General features: G+C 43.7%; 1 protein-coding gene across 5 annotated transcripts in view; it reads right to left on the bottom strand.

Annotated features, from left to right (window-relative positions):
* The window catches only part of DOCK10 (dedicator of cytokinesis 10), a 341,015-nt gene that overhangs the window by 169,463 nt on the left and 146,031 nt on the right, over nucleotides 1–25,521 (bottom strand). For all 5 annotated transcript variants that reach the window (XM_083177979.1, XM_083177977.1, XM_083177976.1 and 2 more), the window contains 5 exons: nucleotides 12,569–12,658; nucleotides 9,367–9,449; nucleotides 4,949–5,021; nucleotides 4,658–4,780; nucleotides 4,339–4,473 (listed from right to left, as the gene is read on the bottom strand). In XM_083177979.1, the coding sequence (XP_083034105.1) occupies nucleotides 4,339–4,473; nucleotides 4,658–4,780; nucleotides 4,949–5,021; nucleotides 9,367–9,449; nucleotides 12,569–12,658 (504 nt within the window). The remainder of the gene's footprint in view (nucleotides 1–4,338; nucleotides 4,474–4,657; nucleotides 4,781–4,948; nucleotides 5,022–9,366; nucleotides 9,450–12,568; nucleotides 12,659–25,521) is intronic.

Here is a 25,521-nt window from a genome sequence, read left to right as displayed (position 1 = left end):
CACACTCTTCAGGGACGCTTGGGCTTCTCTAGGCCAGGATGCCTGGGTGTTAGATATTATAACACAGGGTTACAAAATCCCTTGCAGAGGGCCGCCTCCGAAGAGGTTCATCCCCACATCCTTACCAAAGGAGGCACGGCTTCGTACAGCTCTTGTGAGAGCAGCTCACTCCCTTTTGGAAAAAGGGGTGGTTACACCAGTCCCCAGGGCAGAGTGGAAGAAAGGCTTTTACTCCACGCTGTTCCTGGTGCCCAAACCAGACGGGTCTTTCAGACCAATACTAAATTTGAAGTCCCTAAATGTTCATTTATGGGTAGACCATTTCAAAATGGAGTCCCTACGGTCAGTACTCCTGAGTCTGGACCAGGGAGAATTTTTGGCGTCCATGGATGTCCAGGACGCATATTTGCACGTTCCTATACACCCGGAGCATCAGACCTTGTTGAGGTTTGCCATAGGAGACCTGCATTTACAATTCCGGGCGTTACCCTTTGGGCTAGCAACCGCGCCAAGGGTATTCACAAAGATAATGTCAGTAATGGCGGCGGTGCTGAGGCTCAGGGGAATCACAGTAATACCCTATTTGGACGATCTCCTGTTCAAAGCAGAGTCAGCAGCCATGCTGCAGAGTCGCTTGGCAGAGGCCATCAGTTTTTTGCAGGCTCACGGCTGGATTTTAAATTTGCAAAAATCTCAGTTGGTACCGTCACAAAGGCTCCAATTCTTGGGAGTCATACTGGACACCCATCTTCATCGGGTATTCCTCCCGGAGGTAAAGGCCAGGGATCTGGTCACCCTAGTCCAGGAGATTCTCAGGGCTCAGAGCATTTCAGTATGGAGGTGCCTCAAGCTCCTGGGGAAGATGGTGGCGTCATTCGAGACGCTTCAATTTGCCAGGTTCCACTCTCGGAGGTTCCAATGGAACATTTTGTCAGCCTGGTCAGGAAACACTTTGACCATGAAATCCGAGATGATAGTGCTGTCTTCGGACACCCGAGAATCCTTGAAATGGTGGACAGAAGTAGATTCCCTTCAGTGGGGTCGGTCATTACAGACCTGGGACTGGTTGATAGTAACTACCGACGCCAGTCTCAGGGGCTGGGGGGCAATAGTCCTGGATCTCAGGCTTCAGGGCCTGTGGACGGCAGAGGAATCAGCGTTCCCAATCAACATCTTGGAGCTGAGAGCTGTCTGGAAAGTGATTTCCTTGGCGGGAGACAGGTTACAGAACCTCCCTTTGAGGATTCAGACCGACAATGCCACAGCTGTGGCGTATCTGAATCACCAGGGAGGTACACGCAGCAGATTGGCCATGTGGGAGGTGTCCAGAATCTTCCTATGGGCGGAACAGAATGTTCCAGCTGTATCGGCTATATTCATTCCAGGAATAGAGAATATAGAAGCCGACTTCCTGAGCAGGGAGGAGCTCAAGGAAGGGGAATGGAGCTTACACCCTCAGGTGTTTCACCAAATCACTTCGATGTGGGGAACTCCGGATGTGGACCTGATGGCATCCAGGGTCAACCGTCAAGTGCCCAGGTTCTATGCCAGAACAAGGGATCCACTAGCGGAGGCAGTGGATGCCATGACTATTCACTGGCAGGGAGATCTCCTTTATGCATTCCCACCAGTACCAATGTTACCGAGACTTCTGAAGAAAATACAGGGGCAGAAGGTTCCAGTGATCTTAGTGGCCCCAGATTGGCCAAGGAGGTCCTGGTACTCGAGGCTTCAGAGGTTGTCTGTGGACTCATGGCGTCTACCTCTGAGACCAGACCTTCTAAGACAAGGCCCATTCAATCACCTGGATTCAGATCGATTGATTTTGACGGCCTGGCTATTGAAACCATCATTTTGAAAAGAAAAGGGTTTTCTGAGGCAGTAGTAAAGACGATGATAAAAGCCAGAAAAGCTGTATCTTCGGCAAATTATTATAGAGTCTGGAAGACTTACATTCGATGGTGTGAGAGAAGAAAGGCTCATACATCTCATTTTAAGCTATCAAGAATGATGGAATTCTTACAAGATGGTTTTTCATCGGGCCTAAGCCTTCAGTCACTGAAGGTGCAGATTTCGGCCTTGTCCATCTTTTTCCAGAAAAAGATAGCCATTTTGCCGGAAATTCAAACCTTTTTACAAGGAGTATCCAGGTTGAAACCTCCATACAAGCAACCAGTAGCACCTTGGGATCTATCACTGGTTTTGGAATGCCTTCAAAAGGCACCTTTTGAACCTTTAAGGTCGGCTGACTTTAAGTTTCTCACGTGGAAGCTAGTGTTTTTGTTAGCAGTAGCATCTGCTAAAAGAGTTTCAGAATTGGGAGCTTTGTCATGTAAATCTCCCTTCTTAATTTTTCATGATGACAGGGCTGTTTTAAGAACAGTGCCTCAGTTTTTACCGAAGGTGGTATCTACCTTCCATTTAAATCAGGAGATAGTTCTACCTGTGTTTCAACCCCCAGAGGGTTCTAAGAAAAGGGACAAGTTGAGAACTTTGGATGTTGTGCGTGCCTTACGCATATATGTGGACAGAGTGAAGAGTGTCAGGAAGACTGACACATTGTTGGTATTGTATGACGTACACAAAATTGGTTGGCCTGCATCTAAGCAGACTATTGCTAGGTGGTTGCGGTCTGTGATAGCCTTTGCATACACCAAAGTGGGTAGACCAGTACCGGCCAAAATAAATGCGCATACCACCAGGTCAGTTGCCACCTCTTGGGCGGTTCGACATGGGGCCACAGCTGAGCAGGTTTGCAGAGCTGCCACTTGGTCATCTGTTCACACATTTGCCAAATTCTATAGATTCCATGAGTTCGCGTCGGAGGACGCATCATTCGGGCGAGCAGTGCTGAGAGCTGCAGACCTGAGCGTACCCTCCCAAAGGACCGGCTCTGGAACGTCCCAGTGTTGAGCTGTGTCACCAGGACCATTGAAAGAGAAAAAGGGATTTTTGTAAGAACTTACCGTTCGAATCCCTTTCTCTGATATGGTCCTGGTGACACAGCGATCCCTCCCTTACGCTCAGTAAGTATGCCAGAAGTTTCATGATGTTCATGTTAAAATGGTTAAAAGTTAACAGTTTTCTGTTATAAAATGTGCATATAATATGTGCAGGCGTTTGTACTGAGTTAATGTATTCCAGTGGCTTTGAAAGTTTGAACTGAAGAGTCCAGGGATGCAGTAGGGGAGGAGCCTACCCTCTAAAGCTTTAGGATAGGTGCCTGGCTCCTTCGGACCCTCCTACATCCCAGTGTTGAGCTGTGTCACCAGGACCATATCAGAGAAAGGGATTCGAACGGTAAGTTCTTACAAAAATCCCTTTATTTGGCCTCTGCGGGGGAGACTCATCGAAAAGCCCAGTGGAGTATCCATTCCCATGCCGACTGCCAGAAAGGGCCTGCTGGTGGAGCAGAGAAACACTTGGTCGGACGCTGATTGGCTGGCTGCCTGGAGTCCGAGGCTGCACTGTGCCCCCAGGAAAACTCTGGGGGTGCCTGAACCTGCACTGGTGATCCCCATTTCACTATGCACAAGTATGGCACTTGCACTGCGCACTTTCCCTCTAGGATAGCATTTCACGTCCTCACCCTGGGCCTCTTGGCTGGGGTAGGACAATTTTTCACACACCCCCACCCCTTCTGGCTGGGGTCTCTTTATTTATTTATTTATTTTCCCTCTCACGTTTGTCACTTTTCACGTTTTCCTTTTTTTTGGTGCCTGTATGTATGACCCTTATGAGCCATCCACTCCCCAATGTACCATAGCTCTCATCCTTTTTGGGAGAGCTATGGGTCTTCGAGGGTGACCCCGAGCTGCAAAGCGGAGGGAAGCTTACTGCGCGTCTCTTCAAACCTTCGGGTGCGGAGGACCCACCGTCCTAACCCTTCCGGGGGTTGAGGAAAGAGGGTCTATCTGATCTTCGGCGAAGAGGACCCACCGATCCCTTTTTTCCCCTCTTTGACCTAATGGCTGAGAGGGTTAGGGGAGTAACGGGGCCCTTCTCCTTTGGGAGAGGGACCATTCGTACGTACGGCCCCCTACAGTATGCACAATTTAGGTCACTGAACTGGGTATTGGGAGCACACCTTGGACTCAATGAGTTTCTTCAAACTGACAGGCTTTACTGTGTTGCAGTTATGCTTAGGCACAATCTACAAATCACACACAGAGCTAAAACATGCAAGAACAAAAGTAAAGCTTTATAAAGTCTACAAAAGGTCAAAAGGAATCATTCATCTAACAGAAAAAGCTACAAATAATAAGATATAATTTATATAACAGAGCAATACAGAATGTTCTCAAACCAAGGCAAATAGCAGGGCACACATACACTAACCTGAATAACCCCTGTACAGGAGTCTAAAAATATACACCCTTTTGGTTCCTTTGAAATTTTTTCATCTTTATAAAAATTCATAATATAAGAATTATCAGACAGCTGAGTCAGCTGGAAGAAACGCTTTTTGAAGGACTGAAAAAAAAAGAAAAAATATTAAATTATTGTATGACTAAGAACAAGATGCCGGTCCAATCTCATCTTATAATACAGATAAACACACTGGCACACACATTCTACGTAATCCGGATAATACACAAATGTGTTCGGGTGCCGTTAACTCTACTTATACAAAGACAGAGTAATATTGTCTACTTACGCGTACAGTAATGCTATTGTTCACAGTGCTATTAAAATTCCCCTTATACAGCCAGCCAGATTTGAAAACTCCTGATCCTCCTCCACCACCACCTCCTTTAGAAGACGAGAGGGACGTTGTATCCTGAATGAAATAACAACAACAAACATCTTTCATGGAAGCCTAGAACAATGAAAGCTTGCAGCACACTAGCATATCACAAGTCTGTGAAGTAAGTGCATTGTTCAGGCAAGCATCTAGAATACTATGCTGTGTTGTCAGTTAAACATAAAGGAAATCCACGTGGCTTACTTCATCCTTGTCTGCTTCTTCGTGGTCAATTTCGAAGGAATGTGAAGGAAGTTTTTCGCTCTTTGGGTCACTTCTGTGCAAAATGAAAATTTCCATCTCGGTTATTATTATCATTGCTAACGTAATACGTTTTCTATTGTAAAAGGTTTATTTAGCAATATCATCATGCTTGCTGTTCTTAGTCTTCTAACAGGTTTTATCAGTTTAAAGAAAAGGGACAAAATTGCGGAGTAATTTATCTGATGAAGGGACTCTAAGGGACTGCTTCTGGGCGGGGACAAATCTCTGCTTCATGGATACTTGCAAATGCCTGCATGCAGTTCATGCTCAAATGCCAAGGTACACATATTTCCATATGTCTAGCCCATGCTGAGTTGTACAGAACTTGGGTAGATCTTTTTTTCAATTAAACTGGACACTTCGGGGTGGTAAACGTGCTCTAGAAGGTAATCAAATGTCATGTGAGTGACACTGGGGAGCCTTAGTTGACTTGCAGGGGAGCCCTGGATTGGTGGTCCATGAGAAGGGAAACCTGTGTGTTATGGATCTGTGCCAATACTAATGAGAACGGATATGTCAGCTGGCATAAGAAGGTGCTTTACACTTGCAGACACATAACCCCTTACTCACAAGAAATTATATAAAATCTTATATCCATTTATTTTACCAAATTATCTATAACCCTCCTCATCATTAGTATTATTAGAATCAGCACTTGTCCCTGCCCCGTTATAGGTGCAAGAGATCCATCAGAAATGAATTTCCCTTGCCTGTATGCACAAATCACATGAAGCTCTAGATACATGTGATACACGCCGATGGCACTCCCACAAGTCAAGGCAGTCAGTTACATGTCCAATTTTACTGAAATACAGATCAATCAAAGTTGCATCTTAGTAGGACAGATACACATCTGTGCATTCGCTGTATGCAGAACTCACAACTGTCCTGATTTTCGTGGGGCTATCTAGTTTTTTGGGACAGTCCCGCATACCGACCGGGGCCAGCAGTGTGTGTGGGTGGGGGGAAGGGCAGTTAAGAGTCCGCCCTGCTACCCGCTACTCTTAGAAGAGCAGCAGGGAATAGACACTGTGCGCACGCCTATGTCTGTGGTGTTCCTGCGAGGCAATGCCCCTTGTTTTCACCACTGTTGGGGGCATGGCCAGTGCTCCAAAAGCTGTTCGTAAGTTCGTAAGGAGACTGCCAGATGGCTGTGCCAATGTAAGTTACTATTGGAACCATTACTTTATGTACATTGTGCCACAAGCATTAGATCCTACACGCCAGTTATATAACTTTTATAACATGAACATGGGCAGTATGACTGGTGAGTACCTGAGCACCCATACACGTGTGTGTAGCAGCATTTCAGAGGAGCTACATGTGTATTAGCCTAGGGCACCTGGAACCTTTAATCAGGCCCTGAATACTTGTATCGATCAAAACCGCATTTACTTTGGTAAAGACAATTGCACACTACAGTAACTCATTATAATTATACACCTAAACACTATAAAGCAATTCTACAGCAAAATCATTTACCTATACCTACTGACAAATTCAATGCAAACACAATAAAAATGTACAGTCAAATCAATATTTTATATTACTCAAGGTCAAGATATGAATATATTTTAACTTTGGGGTCCCATAAAATTAGTTATCACAGTATAGTATGTTTGAGCTCATGGTGCACTCGCCAGAGATGTTAAGATATAATTAACCAGATCAGCCACAGCCATCCGCTATTGTAGGTACACACTGAATGATATTGGCCGCCGATATAGTTTAGTATTTAGTAAAGTCACCAGGACCAGCTAAATATGCAGGTTTCTTGGCTATATTTCAAATTGTCCTGCATGTTTGGAAGTCATCATACATCATTAATAACACGTTGGAGAACTCATCGTTAACAATATTAAATGTGATATTGTGAACAATATTGATCAGAAGCCCCTTCCTAAATTGTATGGAGCTTTTTTGTAAGTGTTTTTGAAGACGCAGTAAATACTATTTAGGTAGAACTGGAAACCGTAGGGGAAGGCGGGATAGTTGTTACACAAATACAGATATTCAAATATCTCAAAAATCTTTCGTCACAACCAAACAGAAAAATGTACACACAAAACAGTGTTCTTTGTCATAACAGTGTTCTTTCTCATATTTATATTGGGTATAAGTTACATCCATTAATTATTAACAATAAAAAAAATGTTTTTCAGAACAAAAATAATTGTAATAATCTGCCCCCTATGGGGGTAAATAGTGTTGGGGCTGAGGCAAGTTGTTTTTATTGTGAGTTTACATTTTCTGTGAATAGGGGCTTAGTCTCGCCCTCCAGCCAATTAGTAGCGGGCTTCTGGAAATCTCTGCTCTTGATTTGCTGGTGGCATTAACCTACTTGCAGTTTGGGCCCGGTGGGGGACATACAAAACCATTTTGGGACAGAGCCATGCACAGATCTCACTCACCTGTGCATGGTTCAGTCATATTCGCCAGTCTGAGCTTGGTCTATTTGTTTTGCAATTTTTGGTGATGTTTACCAAAAATCGCACTCTATTACATTTGCAATCTGAATGCGCTGTGAAGTGTGGAAATGCAACTTTATAATATGGGTCCAACCTCCCTTCCCCCTAAGCCTCTGGCCCCCATAGCAATGGCCCCCCTTTGTACCCAGTATAGTTGCGCAAATGCTTTCGACATAGTTAAAGTAGGAAGGTAAGAGGAAAATGAAATTTGTTGGCCACTGTTGAATGTGTGAAGACAAGCATCCATATACAAAGTGTGCCCAATAATGCAACTTTTCTGTTAAAATGCATGAGGATAGTGCAACGTGTTAATACCATACTTGCCTACCCTCCCGGCCATTCCGGGAGGGTAGGCAAGTATGGTATTAACCGTACTTTAAACATACCGAAGCCTCTTCCCGTCCCCCTTTCACTCCTCTCCGGGCTTCTCCGTTTCAAAAAGTCGTCAGGTATGGTTAATACTGTAACATTCAAACTCTGTCTCCAAAGAGCTATAGTGTCAAATTTAGGCACAGCAGGAGTCACATCACACTACCTCTCTTAGGAGGTTATTCTGGTTGGTGCGTAAATTTCCGATTTTTTTTCGGAGTGGTCTGCACGCCACGCTGTGCGGACATCGTACGAAGAAACGCCCACCGGTTCTCCACATTCGGACGGACTCACACTTTAAGAACAGGGCGTGTTTACGAACGACATACAAACCTTGCGTGTGCGGTGGACACACACATATTCTGCACGGTCTTACAGCGTCTGCACGGTCTTACAGCGTCTGCACGGTCTTACAGCGTCAGAACGGACGGGAACCTGCCCGTACGCACCAATGTTATTGGTGAATGTAAAAGTGACATGGATATTTATATTAGTGATAGCAAGTTCTGTCCATTGCTTGCAGTGTAAATGTGTGTAAAAAATGCAGCCGTGCTTTGAGCATATATTTGTGTGTTTTGTAATGGTCCATTTAAGCTGCAATGGTTCCAACTGAAGCAATGACAAGAGTGTAATTAATGAGTAATGAGTAGAGGAGTGGATTGTATTGTGTTCAGCTGACATTGGTTCAGGTGCGGCCGTACTAATTGGGCGTTCCGAATGCCTAGCGCATGACCGAGTGGTGTCCGCAAAGCAATACTTGCTTATGGAGACCGCATATTTTCTGCCTTTTGGTTCGTTTGCAGTCGGTGTTCTGTCCAAATGCACGCCTACCAGAATTAGTGCACTCCCTCGTGTACGCCCATGTTTACGCCCAGTTTAGCCCACTTTGAAACTACGCCCCTGTGTAGTTCCGAATGATGCCTATATTACGCCCATATTTCACGAGTGAATGCGGTGCACTTTTCTGTACGGTATTAGTGAGAACGAGTATGGAGACCTTGCGTGGCACATGCGCATAGCGTTGCCCACACATGCGTAGACGGCTCAAAAACGCCATCTGAAAGAATTCGGAAATTTACGCATCGACCAGAATAAGGCCCTTAATGTCATTGCAATAATCTCACTCCTCAACTAAAATCTACTGTATATTGCATTCTCCAGTTAGAAAGAAACATTTTTACTCCATACAACTACTTCCATCAGCTGTGTAATCAGAATGCTGAAATATTTAGGAACATTTGTGTACTGCACTGCTACCAAACAACATACTGCTTTCTCGGTATAAAGTAATCTGTTAAAGAAGATGGAATCACCCAGCCACATCACAATATCGATGATGTCTGTACAGGGAACTCTGCCGCAACGTACTGAATGAGAGACTGTCCAAAAACAAAACATTGCCATCCACAAATTGCTAAAACATTTCACCTCAGAGTCAATATCAAACATGATGCCTGACCATCACAATCAGAGAACAGACCTGCTGCAAGTACATGTATAACATAATGAAGAGGTTCTTACAGATGCAACTGACGGATGTCCCCAGAGTATTGTTCATACTTGAAGTTCACTACATGCAAGTGGGAGTTGTAATATTTGCAGGCCTGGAAAGACAAATAGGGAAGAAAAAAAAACACATTTGTGACATTGAAACCAACCATAAAATATTCTTCCTTGGCTGCACCACTCAGACAACTAACATCACCACTCAGACAACTAACATGACCATTATTCTAATCTTACAGACGAGCAAACAACTATGGGATAATGAACGCTGCCTCTTTTATGAAGATCCTTCCATTGTAGCAAATCACTGGTGAGATCCTACTCACTGGGAAAGCTGCATACATAGAATGTTTTTGTTTTTTTACTGGCTGTATCACCAGTGTGTCACATGACCCAGATAAAGAGACCATGGGGGCCTAGGCAAAATACTTATTTTGGGTTCCCCATGTATGTATGTATGCAGTTGCAGGACAGTCCCGTTTTATTGTCCTGTTGTGATGGTGGTGGGGGCAGTTAGGAGACCCGCCTGTCACATGCTGTTATTTAATAATGCTGATTTTATAATCTGCAACTAAATGAAACTGAGAGGCTGTAGATAGACTGTTATCCCTTAAATCTGTGTGCCAATGTTCAGATTGTTGATGTAACACATTTATATGGCTAGCCCACAATAACATGGCTGCATTTCAAAGCTTTTAACAGTGCCAGCTCCGGAGTGCCAGCTCCGGGACTCCTCAGCTCTTAGCAAACAATGAGCAACATCCCAGTACTGAATGTAACCAAACACTGCAGAACAGCATCTTGCACATGTTACATCTGCCCCCCCAAGCCCCCCCCCCCCCCCGGCAGTGCACATGGTTTTGTCCATTTGAGAAGGAATTTGCCTTTGTGAGTGAACCAGAATAAGGGCCAAAGTCCTATCAGGATATGACAGAAAGCACAGTAGCTGCAGTAAATATATCACTCTCTACAGGAAACTCCACAGCAACCAAATCATATATGGTTAGCAGACCTAACACTGGCCCTTATTCTGATTGACGCGGACTTTACCGCATTCTTACGGATCGCGTCTTTTCGCCGTCTGCGCATGCGTGGAGAACGCAACGCGCATGTGCCACGCCTAGACTCCGTACCAGTTCGGCAAAATCCCGTCCAAAACTGTTGCCCGCAATCAGTCGGGAAATATGGGCGTATTATGGGCGTCATGCGGAATGGCACATGGGCGTAGTTTCAAAGTGGGCAAAACGGGGCGGAAACATGGGCGGACACGGGGGAGTACACTTATGTTGGGGGGCGTACATTCGGAAACCACTCCGAATGCACGCGATCAAAAAGGGCAGAAATGTGCGGTGTCCACAAGTGTACTATTGCTTTGCGTACACCACTCGTTCATGCGGTAGGCGAACGTACGCCTAATGACTACAACCATTAACACCTGAACCCAATAGAATCTACTCCTTTACTCATTACTCACTAATAGGACGCTTGTCAGTGCTTTAATTGAAACCATTGCACTTCAATTGCTGTAAGGGTTAATGTGTGCAATGCATGTGTTAGGCATGCTTGTAAGGATATATTGGAATCTAATTGATTCCAATTCCAAATAAGCAGTTTTTTATGAGGATAGGTAATTGAATAAGTGGGTCATGTGATGTATAGCAGAAGATACTTCATAGTGGGTTGTTTGGCGTAAATACTCCGCTTACGTGCGGTAGCACCGCTTGGCTCCCGTTCGGATGCGGTATTCCCGAGCATACTCTGTAATACTCTGTAATACCGTGCCGAATCGGAGTGTTTCTCCCGCACACGCATGGTTTGTATGTCGTCCGTAAACACGCCCTGTTCTTAAAGAGTGAGTCCGTCCGAATGCGGAGGACACGTGGGCGTTTCTACGGACGATGGCCGCACGCGGCAAAACACCGTGGCGTGCGGACCGCACCGTAAGAATGCGGGAATATCCGCACCGATCAGAATAAGGGCCTCTAGCAGATTGATAGTAATAAAAAAATTAAGTGGAACAAAAGAAGAAACAACATAGAGTCCAAAATAACCCTCTTTATTCTGTAATCCTCTATGCATCATTGGGTTCCCATCAGGACACCATTGGCAAGATGTAATACAGTTGGGGTTCTTCAGAGGTGCTGGATGACGGCCAAACTCAAAAAATGTTTTCAGAGCGGCAATCAATTATAAGGCAAAACCACCCCTTGTAAATGACTGCCGCTTTAAAAAAGTCTGAGTTTAGCCGACATCCCGCTCCTTCGGCAAGCTCAAACAATAATACATCCTGCTGCATAATGTCAACACCAACACACTGTTGATATGTTTAAAATTTCGTCATAACAATGTCGACACATGCATTTAGTGTTAGGCTACAGATATGGTTAGGCTGCAATGAGAGTCAGGATTAGGTGTATTCTAAAATATCAGTATTAACATTGTTGACACTATGGATGCCAACATATCATTCTGAACATGTTTTACATTATTCTTGACATACATATGATATCACAACTGCATCATTTTATAAAGTCTTGCTACTGTACCATTAGATGCAGCAAATGTCCAAGTCATACAGGTCTAGTAAGGCAGGTTAACCCTTTACCAGATAACCTAATTCATTAACTCATGTACAGTATGTTTATTATAACACTTTGTTCTAACAAAACTAGGTGTCTTCTATGCTCTTTTCAGTTCCTGAGACCCATCCCTAGAAGTGTTTCGCTACTTAGGGAAGTCTGAGTCTATCATGACCTGTAGATAATCCCTTTCATAGTATTTTATTGGTGCAAGGCTATGAGATTTATTATTAAGACCCTCCACAATTTTGTCTGTTAGCCAACATCTCTACGCTGCTTATCATTGTGACAATAGACGAAGTGTCGGGAAGTATGTAACATATTACTCTGGTCGTCTGATAAGTAGCTGTTCCCACAATTTGTAAATACGATTCCATCTCTTTTGCCATGGCAGCATTTAAGCACTTCAAGTATATCTCTTCACATTGATACATTATATGTTTCATTTGAATTCAACGTATTTTTGTGTCACATTTCATGTCCCTGAGTCTGGCCATAGTCCCCAGTTATACCGACCACAGTAACAGAGAAGCTATTGTGAGGCTGGAAGGACTGAGTAAATGTATTGTTAAGTCAGATTAACATATGGACAGTACAATGTATTATATTTGACTACTATGTAAATGCTTCATATTTACCTCTTTCACTAATAAATGTTCAACCTTTTGATCTGCATCTTCAGGAACAGTGGAATAAATGGTTTGGGTCTCCAAAGGCATAGTCTCCACCTAACAGTGGAAAAGAGGGGGGAAAATGAACTACTGTATATGCTTACAAAAACATGATTTATACAAATGCTTAGATGATCATTATATAATAGACACGCATTATTGCAATGGATCGCATAAAAGTGACACATCGTATGTCATTTACCCGTGACGTTCCTGTGGGCACCACATCGCAGCCGGAGATCCCACGGGCTGCCATGACCATTTGCTGGAGCATGTAGCCCCTGCTAGGATCACATATGATACATTACATGCAAAAGGGCCGCATACAATGTATTGTATGCGATCCTGTCCCCCGAGACTTTGCCATCGTGGATGGGGCCTTTACTCCCGGCCTGCATCCAGACAGTAAATGTCTATTAGCTTGCTGATAGGTGCACGACTGGAGCTATCCACCAATCAGAGTGCATATTTTTGAATGGGTGGGTAAGGGTACCAGTGCATTGCTTTGCCCAGGGCCTTCAATGCTGTTAAGATGTTCCTGACTGCAGAGGAGAAAGTGATAAATTATTTCAGGGTCTATTTATTCGAAGTAAAAAATTGGTGAAAATTATATTTAACAGCCCCCTGGCCAGTGATATTTGTTACAAGGTATTGCCACCACCAAAAACCTGCATTTTTTAGGCAGCATCTTAATCACTACTTTTTGTGAAGTATATCGGTTATTTAAACTAATGTTAGCAGTAACTATGATGTTTCACTGCCACTGTCACTTAGTATTAATATTGACATCTTCACATTTGTTTTTTTAGACGCAGTCTCCCTCGCACTAAGCGGCCCGGCAGTGCTGGCATATGCTGTAAAAGCGTTTTTAGGCGATTCAACAACTACACACTGAGAGCCGAGCCAGCACCGCCCCTACACTTCCGCCAGGACCGGGACACTGTGGAGCCGGACCTGTGAGTAGCACACTTTGTTAAAGTATATAAACTATATTTGTCACTTATGATCTTGTACACCTTGAAAAAGGGGTTTATATACCCTGAAACTTTGGTTTCTGAATACACTTTTGTTTGCATTTGACCTGTGGAGTGCCGCTGCTTGATTTGACGCCAATTTCTATATTATATATATCATATCTTATAGGTCTCGGAAAGGTGTGCAATCCTCCTGGATTCCGCAGGACCCCCGCATCTCCCCGGCCACAGCGTTAAATTACTGCAATTCCCAGCTTTTCAAAGGTCCCCAGTGGACCAAACGTTGGCAGGCTACGCTTCACTGAATAAACTATATTATATATATATATATATATATATACACATATATATATATATATATATATATATATATATATATATACACAATCATCCAAGCCCTGCACTCTTACCCTCAATTGTGGTGGCCGGTGGGGTGCTATTCAATAGCAATGCAAGAACAGTACTATATAAACAGAGGTAGGTCCGTCCAAGGGAAAGAACAGCACTCACCAGACTTGAATGAACAGTTCAAATTTACCACAAGTCCAAGTTTTTTCAGTCAAGCGTAGCCTGCCAACGTTTCGGTCCACTGGGGACCTTTATCAAGGCAGCTTAGTGTCCAACAAAATCCAAAGGTACAGCAATAAGGTAAGGAAAAGGAACTGGTCCCTGTAACATGACAGTTAGGAGCTGGTTGGCAGGGTATTTTAATGAGGCATCTGTGTTTTGTAATAAGCTTATGTTTATACAATACAGTTGGTACAGTAGTTCCCAATATGAGAATCATTTAATTTGTAACTTAATTTTTTTTCTAAAAGGGTTCCATGCCTATATAAATCTATGGGGTCCAGGACCTGCACTTCAATGGAGAATGGGAAAACGAAAATAATGATATCAATCCTGTGCACATTCCTATATCAATAACATCTGAAATAGAGACGTGAGTAATGTATATGCCATGTGCCAAAAACTTAAAAGGTCATTTGCAAAAGAACAAATGCTGCTCATGATTCTAATTTCGCACAAATCCCCTCAGAAATATTTTATTATTTAAATGGGGCCAAACAATGGGGTCTTATTATTAAGTCTTGAAGAGAGATAAAGTGGTACATTATCTCTATGTCGACAGAGATAATGCACCAGCCAATCATAACTAATATTTTTCAAACACACCCTGTAAAATAGCAGTTATTATTATTATTATTATTATTATTATTATTATTACTATTATTATTATAGTTTAATTACATGGCTCCACAAGGGGTTCTGAAGCACCTAACAACACATAAATGAGTAAAGACCAACAAACAAACAATTAAATAACAAATAACAGTACAATGCAATTTAAGACAAGTGGTAACTAAAGAAAGTTGCATCAGGGAACAGGATGTTAGAAAGCAGCGCTCCGCGTCTGTCTCCATATCCCTGGTTAGTGAGCAGCCTACAGACTGCCTTGTCCCTCTGCAGCCACTGTATTTAGAGTGTCACCCTGAGTGACAGCTTGCATAGCGAATAGCAGGGCAGAGTCCCCTGACCCTGTTGGCAGCGTTTTCTCTCCCCTTCTCAGGAAGTGATAGAGTGTGCCTTAGCGTGTGTGTCCCGTCCTCCATGCTGGTTTGCCGCTCCATGTGCACTGGAGCGTGTAATAGCAAGTCCTGCTGTATTCCCCGTTACCAGCGCTTCACTCACTCAGGGAGATCCATCCTGTGTAGCAGTAGCGTTACTGGGAGAGATACCGCCAGCGTAAACCGGTCATTGCCATTAACCCTGCACAAGCTGAACGGAACAGATAAGTAACACCTGTGACTGTGATTCCTGCATCAGTTATATTCCATGTGAAGTTAACCACTGAAGTACCGTTGTACACTGCAAGCTTATCACTTGAATAAATCTTAAGCTGGTTACATCTTCTAAGTGTGTCGTCTAACAACCACACAGCACGATCATACAAATACTCTGCCAATAGGTTATGGGCCCAGCACGTCACGTGCGCGAAGATTAACCCCCTAAAGACCAAGTGCTAGCGCAGTACATAAAAGAACACAAAGGAATTATTTTCTAAATTGACATTTGTGAAAGAGTTAACGAGAATGCACAGCACAGGGCATAGCATGAACTTTCCAAAACTCAAAGGCTCAGAGAATTACACTACATGGAAGTTTGCTATGGAAATGCAGCTTAAAAGGGAGAAACTATGGAAGGTCACAATAGCCCCAGGAGATAGTCCAAACCCAGAAGAGGTAGACAAGGCCATTGTCACAATAGGCCTGGCTGTGAAGCAGCATGTTCATTCTACAATCTGTGGGAAAGAGTCCGCTAAGGACATGTGGACAACTCTACAAGGTGCTTATGAGAATAAAGGCCTGATGAGAAGGATAAGCTTGAGACGCACACTATATGGAACAAAGTTGAATACATGCAAGGACATGAACGATTACATTGATAAAATACTATCGATAGCTCAGCAATTGGCATGTGTAGGAGCAAGAGTGGATGAGGAAGAAGTGGCGATGGTAATGCTGCAGAACTTAACAGAAGAATTTGACTTCCTAGTTGTCGCACTAGAGTTAAATGAAACCAAGCTTACAACAGAAGTTGTGAGGGCTAAGCTACTTCAGTTCCAAGAAAGAATCCACAGGGACGCCATAGCTGAGGGTTCTGCCTTAGTAGCAAAGGGTGCAAAACCCAAGAAATGCATATTCAAATGTTATGTGTGCCACAAAGTAGGGCACAAGGCTTCAGAATACAGGATGAAGAACACTAGTGGTACACACAAGCGACATGACAAGAAGAACGAGTCAGCACTGAATGTAGCAGACAAGCCAAGGAGGGATTGCGGGTGCATGGACTCGGGAGCCTATAGACACTTCAGCTGCAACAAGAAGTGGTTCAATTCTTTAACACAGTGTACACCCACAACAGTTACAGGGATTGGTGAAAAGGTCCTTACTGCATCGAGTGTTGGGACAATCACAGTGAGACTAAGATTTGAGGGACAGACAGTAGTCACAGATATCCAAGACGTCCTGTACGTGCCAGAATTGGGAAGTAACCTCATCGCTATCAGCGTACTCGAGGCAAAAGGCTACAGAGTCAAGTTTGCAAAGGGCAGGTGTATGGTGCATAATGAAAGAGGGACTGTAATCGCTTCAGCAACCCGATGCAACCAACTATACGTCCTAGACAAAGACGATTGTGTAGCTTTGGCAGCCTCTGGTGAAAGTGAGTCGATGGAACTCTGGCACAGACGTTTGGGACACTTAGGATATGACAATGTCCAGAAATTAGCTGATGGGATGGCAACAGGGATTACAGTGAAAGACACCGAAAGACCTGTGTGCGAGAGTTGCATAAAAGGCAAGCAGACCCGCAACCCATTTCCCAAGTCAGCAGGTAGAGCAGAATCACAGTTAGCTCTGGTGCACACAGATGTGTGCGGACCAATGGAAGAGGAGTCAACCAGCGGTTACAAGTACAGTACTTCATGACTCTCATCGATGATGCCACAAGGATGACACACGTATACTTCATAAAGAAGAAAAGTGAAGTAGTCAAGAAAATTGTGGAGTACAAGAACCTAGTGGAAACTCAGATGGGCCTAAAGCTAAAAGCCCTGAGATCCGACAATGGGGGAGAGTACGAAAATAAAGCACTAACTGACTTTCTCAGGAAACATGGCATAAAGCATCAGCTGACGATGGCCTACACGCCTGAACAGAACGGCGTAAGTGAAAGGGCGAACCGAACAATCGTCGAAAGAGCACGAGCAATGGTAAATGATGCTGGCCTGGAGAAGAGTTTTTGGGCAGAAGCTGTATCTACTGCAGTATACCTGAAAAACAGAACACCTACAATGGCCGTGAAGGGAAAGACCCCCTTAGAGGCCTGGTCTGGGAAGAAGCCAGACATCAGTCACCTCCGTGTCTTTGGGAGCAAAGCTTATGCGCATATACCAAAGGAGAACAGAAAGAAACTTGACCCAAAATCAAAACAGTGCATACTGCTAGGCTATTGTGAAGAGAGCAAAGGGTACAGGCTCTGGGATGCAGAGAACAGACGTCTTCTGAAATCAAGAGATGTGATATTTCAAGAAACAGCACCACTCACAAAAGCAAAAGAGCAAGAAAAGCAAGCACTAGTAGAGGTGTGCAAAAAAGAAAGCATGCCTGAAATGGAAAATACAGAGGAGAGAAGCGAACCAACAAACAGGGCTTCCGTAAGAAGCAACAAGGGCATACCAGCCAGAAGGTATGATGAAGAGTATGCGAACATTGCTTTCAGTGAACCTCAGAGTATTCGAGAAGCGAAAGCGTGCAGTGATAGGGCGAAATGGAAATCTGCAATAGACACAGAGCTATCAGCACTGAAAGAAAACAACACTTGGACCATAGTAGATAGGCCAAGCAACCGCAAGACAGTCAAAAACAAGTGGGTCTTCTGCAAGAAGTTAAATTCGGACGGAGAAGTTGCCCGTTACAAAGCCCGTCTTGTTGCTAAGGGATAAACTCAGAGATCCGGAATTGACTATGGGGAGATATACTCACCAGTTGCAAGGTATAACACTCTTAGATTAGTAATTGCAGTCGCCACCTTACATAACTTACTGCTATACCAACTAGACTTCGATTCAGCATTCCTGAATGGAGAACTGGCTGAAGAAATCTATATGGAATCACCAGATCATTACAATGAGGATGAGCTTCAGACAGAGAAAGTGTGTCTTCTGAAGAAATCTATATACGGCCTAAAACAGAGTGGTCGTTGCTGGTACATAAAATTGGATGCAGCACTACTTGAAATGAATTTTGTTAGATCAGAGACTGACCACTGCCTCTATCACAAAAGTCTGGGAGAAAAGTTGTTCATCATAGCAGTCTATGTGGATGATATACTTATAGCAGGTCACGAAGATCACATCACAGGTGTGAGGGATCAACTAAAACAGAGATTTAAGTTGAAAGACCTAGGCCCAGCAAATAATTTGTTGGGAATGAGAATTGTTCAAGAATTGTTCAAGAAGTGTTCAAGACTCACAGTCGACCAACAAATGTACATCGAGGCAACAATTTTAAAGTATGGGATGGCAGACTCCAAGTCAGTAAATACACCAATTGACAAAAGTATCAAGATGACAAAAGGTATGTCACCAACCACACAAGAAGAGGTAGAGGAAATGCAAGATGTTCCTTACAAGAACGTGGTTGGAAGTCTTATGTATGCAAGTATTGGAACCCATCCAGACATCACTCATGCAGTCAGTCGGGTGAGCCAATTTGCAATAAATCCTGGAAGGCAACACTGGATCGCAGTGAAGAGGATTCTGAGATACCTAAAAGGTACAAGTTCCTTGAAACTAAAGTTCACAAAGACAAGCAACTCAAATGTAAAGGTCTTCTGTGATGCTGACTGGGGAGCAGATGAAGATGATCGACGTTCTCATACCGGTTATCTGTTCACATTGGCTGGAGCAGCAGTTAGCTGGGCAAGTAGAAAGCAACCAACTGTTGCCCTTTCAACAACTGAGGCCTAATACATGGCTCTTACAGAGACATCTAAGGAAGCACTCTGGATCAAAGAGACTTTGTGTGAATTAGGCCTACTCTATGAAGAAGAGACTATTAGCATCGCATGTGATAACAGGGGAGCAATAGATCTTTCCTGTAGTACCAAGCACCATGGACGGTCAAAACACATTGCGATTAGACACCACTTCATCAGAGAACTAGTGGAGAGCAAGTCCATCGATGCCGAATATGTTGCAAGCGAAGAGAATGTTGCTGACATGCTTACAAAAGGACTGTCGACAAACTTGCTTATTAAGTTCGTGAAGGACTGTGGACTTGCTTAAATCCAAAATGTTGATTTGAAGTTTTTTGATGTCTTAAGTGTCTTTCTCTCTAACCATATTTTCGGTTATAGGTATAACAAAGGACAAAGTATTGTATTATGTTCTTTTATGTAGCCGAAGACAGCCTTGAGCGAGGGGGAATGTTAGAAAGCAGCGCTCCGCGTCTGTCTCCATATCCCTGGTTAGTGAGCAGCCTACAGACTGCCTTGTCCCTCTGCAGCCACTGTAGTTAGAGTGTCACCCTGAGTGACAGCTTGCATAGCGAATAGCATGGCAGAGTCCCCTGACCCTGCTGGCAGCGTTTCCTCTCCCCTTCTCAGGAAGTGATAGAGTGTGCCTTAGCGTGTGTGTCCCGTCCTCCATGCTGGTTTGCCGCTTCACTTGCACCGGAGCGTGTAATAGCAAGTCCTGCTGTATTCCCCGTTACCAGCGCGTCACTCACTCAGGGAGATCCATCCTGTGTAGCAGTAGCGTTACTGGGAGAGATACCGCCAGTGTAAACCGGTCATTGCCATTAACCCTGCACAAGCTGAACGGAACAGATAAGTAACACCTGTGACTGTGATTCCTGCATCAGTTATATTCCATGTGAAGTTAACCACTGAAGTACCGTTGTACACTGCAAGCTTATCACTTGAATAAATCTTAAGCTGGTTACATCTTCTAAGTGTGTTATCTATCAACCACACAGCACGATCATACAAATACTCTGCCAATACAGGACACTGATGCAATTATCAGGGTGGCAGAAATATATATAGAGATATATATTCTAAGGAATGCACAAGAGGAGAGAGTACTCCACTTTATCTCTCCCAAGCTTAGTACAATATTTGCTGAGGTGTTTACACTGTTTCCTCCATGTACATTTCCTGTCTGACTTCAAAAATCCTAAATAGCCAGTGGTGCACCTAGAATGCGGCAAAGACTGAAGGCTCAAGGACGAGTGGGTGGCCTGGCTGCTGCGCAAGTGCCAAGCCTATGGGATGACTGGTGCGGCTCACAGTGCCCAATGACAATCTCGGCACCCAACTTCCTGTTCATGTTTTCCTACTATTGGCAGTGCATCAGGACTGGCACTGGTGGAGATTTGGCGTTTTGTACAGGGCACTGCAATATACAGGTATGGCACTGTAAAGATTTCTAAGCTGATTAACTGGATACAGAAGAACAATTAGTCTAAGCCCTGGCATCTAAAACATCATCCTGGCATTGGGGTGCTTCCTGATGGATTGCCACTCCCAAATTACCAACCACACTGCTACATGTCCTCAGGCTAACAACAAAGATACAAGTCTTACAATGCATTCACATAGACTGACTTGCAGTATATTATGTACAGTTTTATTTTCATCTTGGTTATGTATTTCCCCCTACTCCTGCCCTTTCTCCAACTGTCCAACTGATGGCCCCCCCTTCCCCACACACCCTTGGCCCACATTTCTCCCCTTCCCCTCTTGTCTTCACTTTGTCCCAGCAATGGTTGTAGAGACCATGCAGGAGGTAAGGAGATGAGAATTCATCCCACAACAGTCATCTGTAGCCTAGAGGTTAGGTGTGGTAGAGTATTACATAAAGTCACAGATGGGCGCCTGCCAATAAACACAGCTGCTTGTGCTTCTGCATACAATTCAGAATCAGGCCCAACAACGATAAAAGCATGGGGTTTAGACACAGGAATCAGTGACATTTCCCTGCATTGGTTATAAAGCACAGAGGTCCATATGGCTACATGCAGTTTAAATTAGATTTCTCTTGGCCACGTCTATGAAACCACTTATAAAACACAATACAACACAACAAGTATATCACAATACAACAAGTACAGGTGATCTTACTAACAGCTTTGGGGCCCATCTACATTTGGATGTAAGTAATTTCATTACGCACCTCCCAGATGGTGACAGTATAAGAGATAGACAATGCAGTATATTCAATCATTTGTAGTGAGGAATGACAGTGCCGATTGCTCTCCGTCATAGCTTGCTGGTCATTATTCAACTAACCCCCTTTCACCAGCGCTTCCACCTCGTTCTTTTCAGCGAGGTGGAAACGGCGAGTGCAGCCATCAAAACGGCATCATTTGCGGGGAATGGAGGTGAGTATTTTCCCGGAACATACATTTGGGCGAGCGGCTGGCGAGGGGGTTAAACGGCCTATTAGAGAAAGATTTTGCTATTGCGATCATAATTCATCACTATGAGGAGTTTGAAGGAAACAAATATCACAGCAAATAGTTGCACAAAAATAATCACAATATTGCAGGGAGAAATGTTATTATAAATAAATGCTAAATATCCCAAACTAAATAGTTAATAATGTTATTTACTGTAGAAGAATCTTGCAACAAGTATTTAAGCACCTATACACCTATGTATGGAACTAGACACGCCCTTTTGGTAGAGCAAGACACAACCCCTCCACTGCATGCTGTGCCGAATTCTACTTCCAACTATAATATGCCCGAAAATAGACTTCAAAACTAGGCAAGTATGGGATTTAAAAAGCAAAAAGAAAAAAACTGCGCTATGAAGAACAATTTGCCACAATAATGGAGGAAGGCTTGAAGAGGGGTGCTCAGCGCACTGACGCGTTTCACTGAGGGTCTCAGAAAAAGCTGAGACCCTCAGTGAAACGCGTCAGAGGCTGAGCACCCCTCTTCAAGCCTTCCTCCATTATTGTGGATTGCAAAATACCACCTCCATTTGGATACCTGAACCAGGACTCAACTGTTGGACTCTGCCCTTGCCTGGGCCGGATTGAAGCCATCCAACTAAGGACAAGACTCTTGCTACACTCCAAAGGGGACTTTTCAATCTGCTGCAAGCACACAGCAACAATACCCTGCCATACGTGAGTGTCACATCAATAACTGTCCCATTATGGCTTCATTGCCACTCCATTTTGAGCCCATTAGGAACAGGATCCTTAAGCCCCGTACACACGGGGGGATATATCGCTAAGCGATATATCCCTTGCGATGAGCGATATATCGCTCAGTGTCCCATTTGCATCAGCTACCAGAGATGGCCGCTGATGAAAAAGAAACTGCCGGGGGAGCCCGGCAGTGGAAATCAGCTGGTCGTAGGAGCATGTTTCTGCGACCAGTTATCACTACGGGGGAGAAAACTGGAGTGCACACCCGGCGATATATCGCCGGTGCACACTCCCATCGTGGGCAATATGGTCGCTCAGCGACCATATTGCCTGCGATATTAGACATAATTGCCCCCGTGTGTACACAGCCTTACTAAGGAAGATCAGAGGGGTGCTATTCCCTAACAAAATATTGCATCTTTTATCAAATTGCACTATTTTTTTTTTAGTATTCCATGAAATATTTTATATGTCATGTTGTTTTAAAGTATTGTATGTAATGTTTTATAGGAATAAATAATATCACGTATCATACTGTTTGGCAAATTTTTCCTCAGAGCGCAGTTTTTTCTTTTTGCTTTTTATGTGTTATTTTCTAAGGACTGACTATCCTAATCAAAACTGCTGCTAAATTTGAAGAAACCTCTTAGCAGCGCCTGGTATCAACCCTAAGGTTGATACACACCATTTCTCTCTCTTTTTTAAAGTATGGGATTTAGATTGTAAGCTCTAACAAGCAGGGCCCTCTCTCCTCATGTGCTTCTCTAAAATATCTTTACAGCTGTTAAAATAGCACTAAACATTTACCAGATACTTCTCATAACTTGTATTTGTACTGTCATTCACTGTTTTCTTGTATTTTTGCTCATCTATGTATTGTCAGGCACTGCTGAACCCATGTGGCTCCTTATAAATAAATTATAATAATAATAATAATAATAATAATAATAATAATAATAATAATAAAATGGAATAAGAAACCCACACAAAAATGCTTACAAATGCTACCAAATAAATGAAGTGAGTGTGTCAGGCTACCAAATAAATGAAGTGAGTGTGTCAGGCTACCAAATAAATGAAGTGAGTGTGTCAGGTGAGATGGCTTCAATAGTATGTTGTGAGCACCGTCAGAGTGAGAGGAACAACCAGACTGTTATAATGACAGCAATTTTTCTTCTTTTATTGCAAAAGAACCCAGATACTGTTACACTGATAGTTGTTATTAAGCTAGCAATAATATTTATCTGAACAATATTAACTAACTGGCATGCATGTCGCTTTAACATTACTTTGACTGGTTTTAAGCCAGTTTGTTGGCTTGGTCATAATTCCATGAATTGACTGTAAATCATAGTTGCCTACCCTCTTGCATTCTGCAGGAGACTCCCTGAAATAGCAGCAATCTCCCTCTCACCCTCATTAGTCTAGCAATCTCCCTCATGTCACCTAGCCCACATTACACTGTCACATTTTTGGGGAAAAAAGAAATGAGAGATAGATACATTTACATTGAATCATTAGCACCATTTCCCAGCACTTTACCAAGTATAGTGTATCTTACTAACTGCTTTGGTACTCATCTACATTTGGATATAAGTCATTTTGGTACTTATGTATTATCTGGGCGCCCGATTTTTTCATTGCATGCCACTATTTAAGGCATGCGATGCGATGCGATTTTTCATTGTAAACACCCGATTTTTAATTGTATAGTCAACCATGCAGTTGATTTTATATAGTGTGGCGGGGGCGGTATATTCTATGGGCGGCAGCAGGCAGCCAGGCTGCCTGTGAGTTACACTGAGGTGGCAGCACTGGGATCGGATGGCCGAGTGGAGCAGGCAGCGGTGAGTGACGAGCGACGCTGCCCGCTCAGAGTCGCACAGGAAGGACTGCAGTCCCGCTTTAGCGGCGTCATCCCAGCACGGCTCCACTCGGCTTACAGCCTGAGCTGAGACACTACCCAGCACCCATCCTCACCTCCTCCCGCCCACGGCTGCATGCTGCATTCTTCCTCTAACAACACACTCCTCCGCGGCGGCAGTCTCTAACACCCACTGCTCTCTCCCTAGTGGCCCTACTCCTCTCGTGCCAGCGGGCGCAGTCTCACCCCCTTGATCACAGCTCCGATGTGGGTAAGAGTCAGCGCCAGGATCATTAACCCCAGTGTTTCTGAAAAGCTGAGCAAATAATATGGCCTCCTCCAGGTAACTGCTCACCTGTACATTAGATGTATAATATATGTATATGTATAGGTGTATATGCAGGAAGAGATATAGGCCGCGCTAGTCCTTTCAATATTTCCAATATGTTTTCAAGCTGTACGGTGCAGCTTCTCCGATGGCCGATCCCACGGCACAATACAGTACATGCGAAGAAATAGGAGATGCGCACAATGAGCAATAAATTCAATTCCTTTATATAATAAAACAATAGCTCACGTACAGATAGGTTTTTAGTGATCAGCTTGCCAGCATAAATAGTAGCATAGGGTGCAGTCTCTCCCACGTTGAGTCAAAGCCGCAAGGCTCTCGATCCACCGTCGATAGGACCACCCACGTCAACGTCACTGGACACGCCTCTACGCGTTTCGTCACTTGAAGTCCAATCAAGTGACGAAACGCGTAGAGGCGTGTCCGGTGGATCGAGAGCCTTGCGACTTTGACTCAACGTGGGAGAGACTGCACCCTATGCTACTATTTATGCTGGCAAGCTGATCACTAAAAACCTATCTGTACGTGAGCTATTGTTTTATTATATAAAGGAATTGAATTTATTGCTCATTGTGCGCATCTCCTATTTCTTCGCATGTATAGGTGTATATATATATATATATATATATATATGTATATATATATGTGTGTGTATTATTCTGTGATTCCCCAGTGATTATTCTATCATATTTTTACTCAGCTGCTGTGCTATGTGTTTTTTTTTTTAATTGGACATTAAATTGCTGACTATACTGAGGTGTGCTGTCTATTATATGTTAACCTTTGGGTTGTAATATTTGTTTTTGTAAAAATATATATGTATGTATAACATAACATAATGAATATGCTAAATAGGGGGGGGGGTGGCAAAAAATGTTTTGCCTAGGGGTGGCCTGACCCCTAAATTCGCCCCTGGTGTGGCGAGCGCAGCGAGCCACCGAGCCCAAATGTGTCCCCAGATCTGTGACTTTGTGACTATATTCCTGTTAATATGGTAGTCAGAAACAA

The sequence above is a fragment of the Crinia signifera genome, chromosome 3 (assembly GCF_055691185.1).
Source record: "Crinia signifera chromosome 3, ASM5569118v1, whole genome shotgun sequence".
Classification (NCBI taxonomy): Eukaryota; Metazoa; Chordata; class Amphibia; order Anura; family Myobatrachidae; genus Crinia; species Crinia signifera.
The sequence above is the reverse complement of the archived record's forward strand: the minus strand, read 5'-3'. Positions and strand labels throughout refer to the sequence as shown.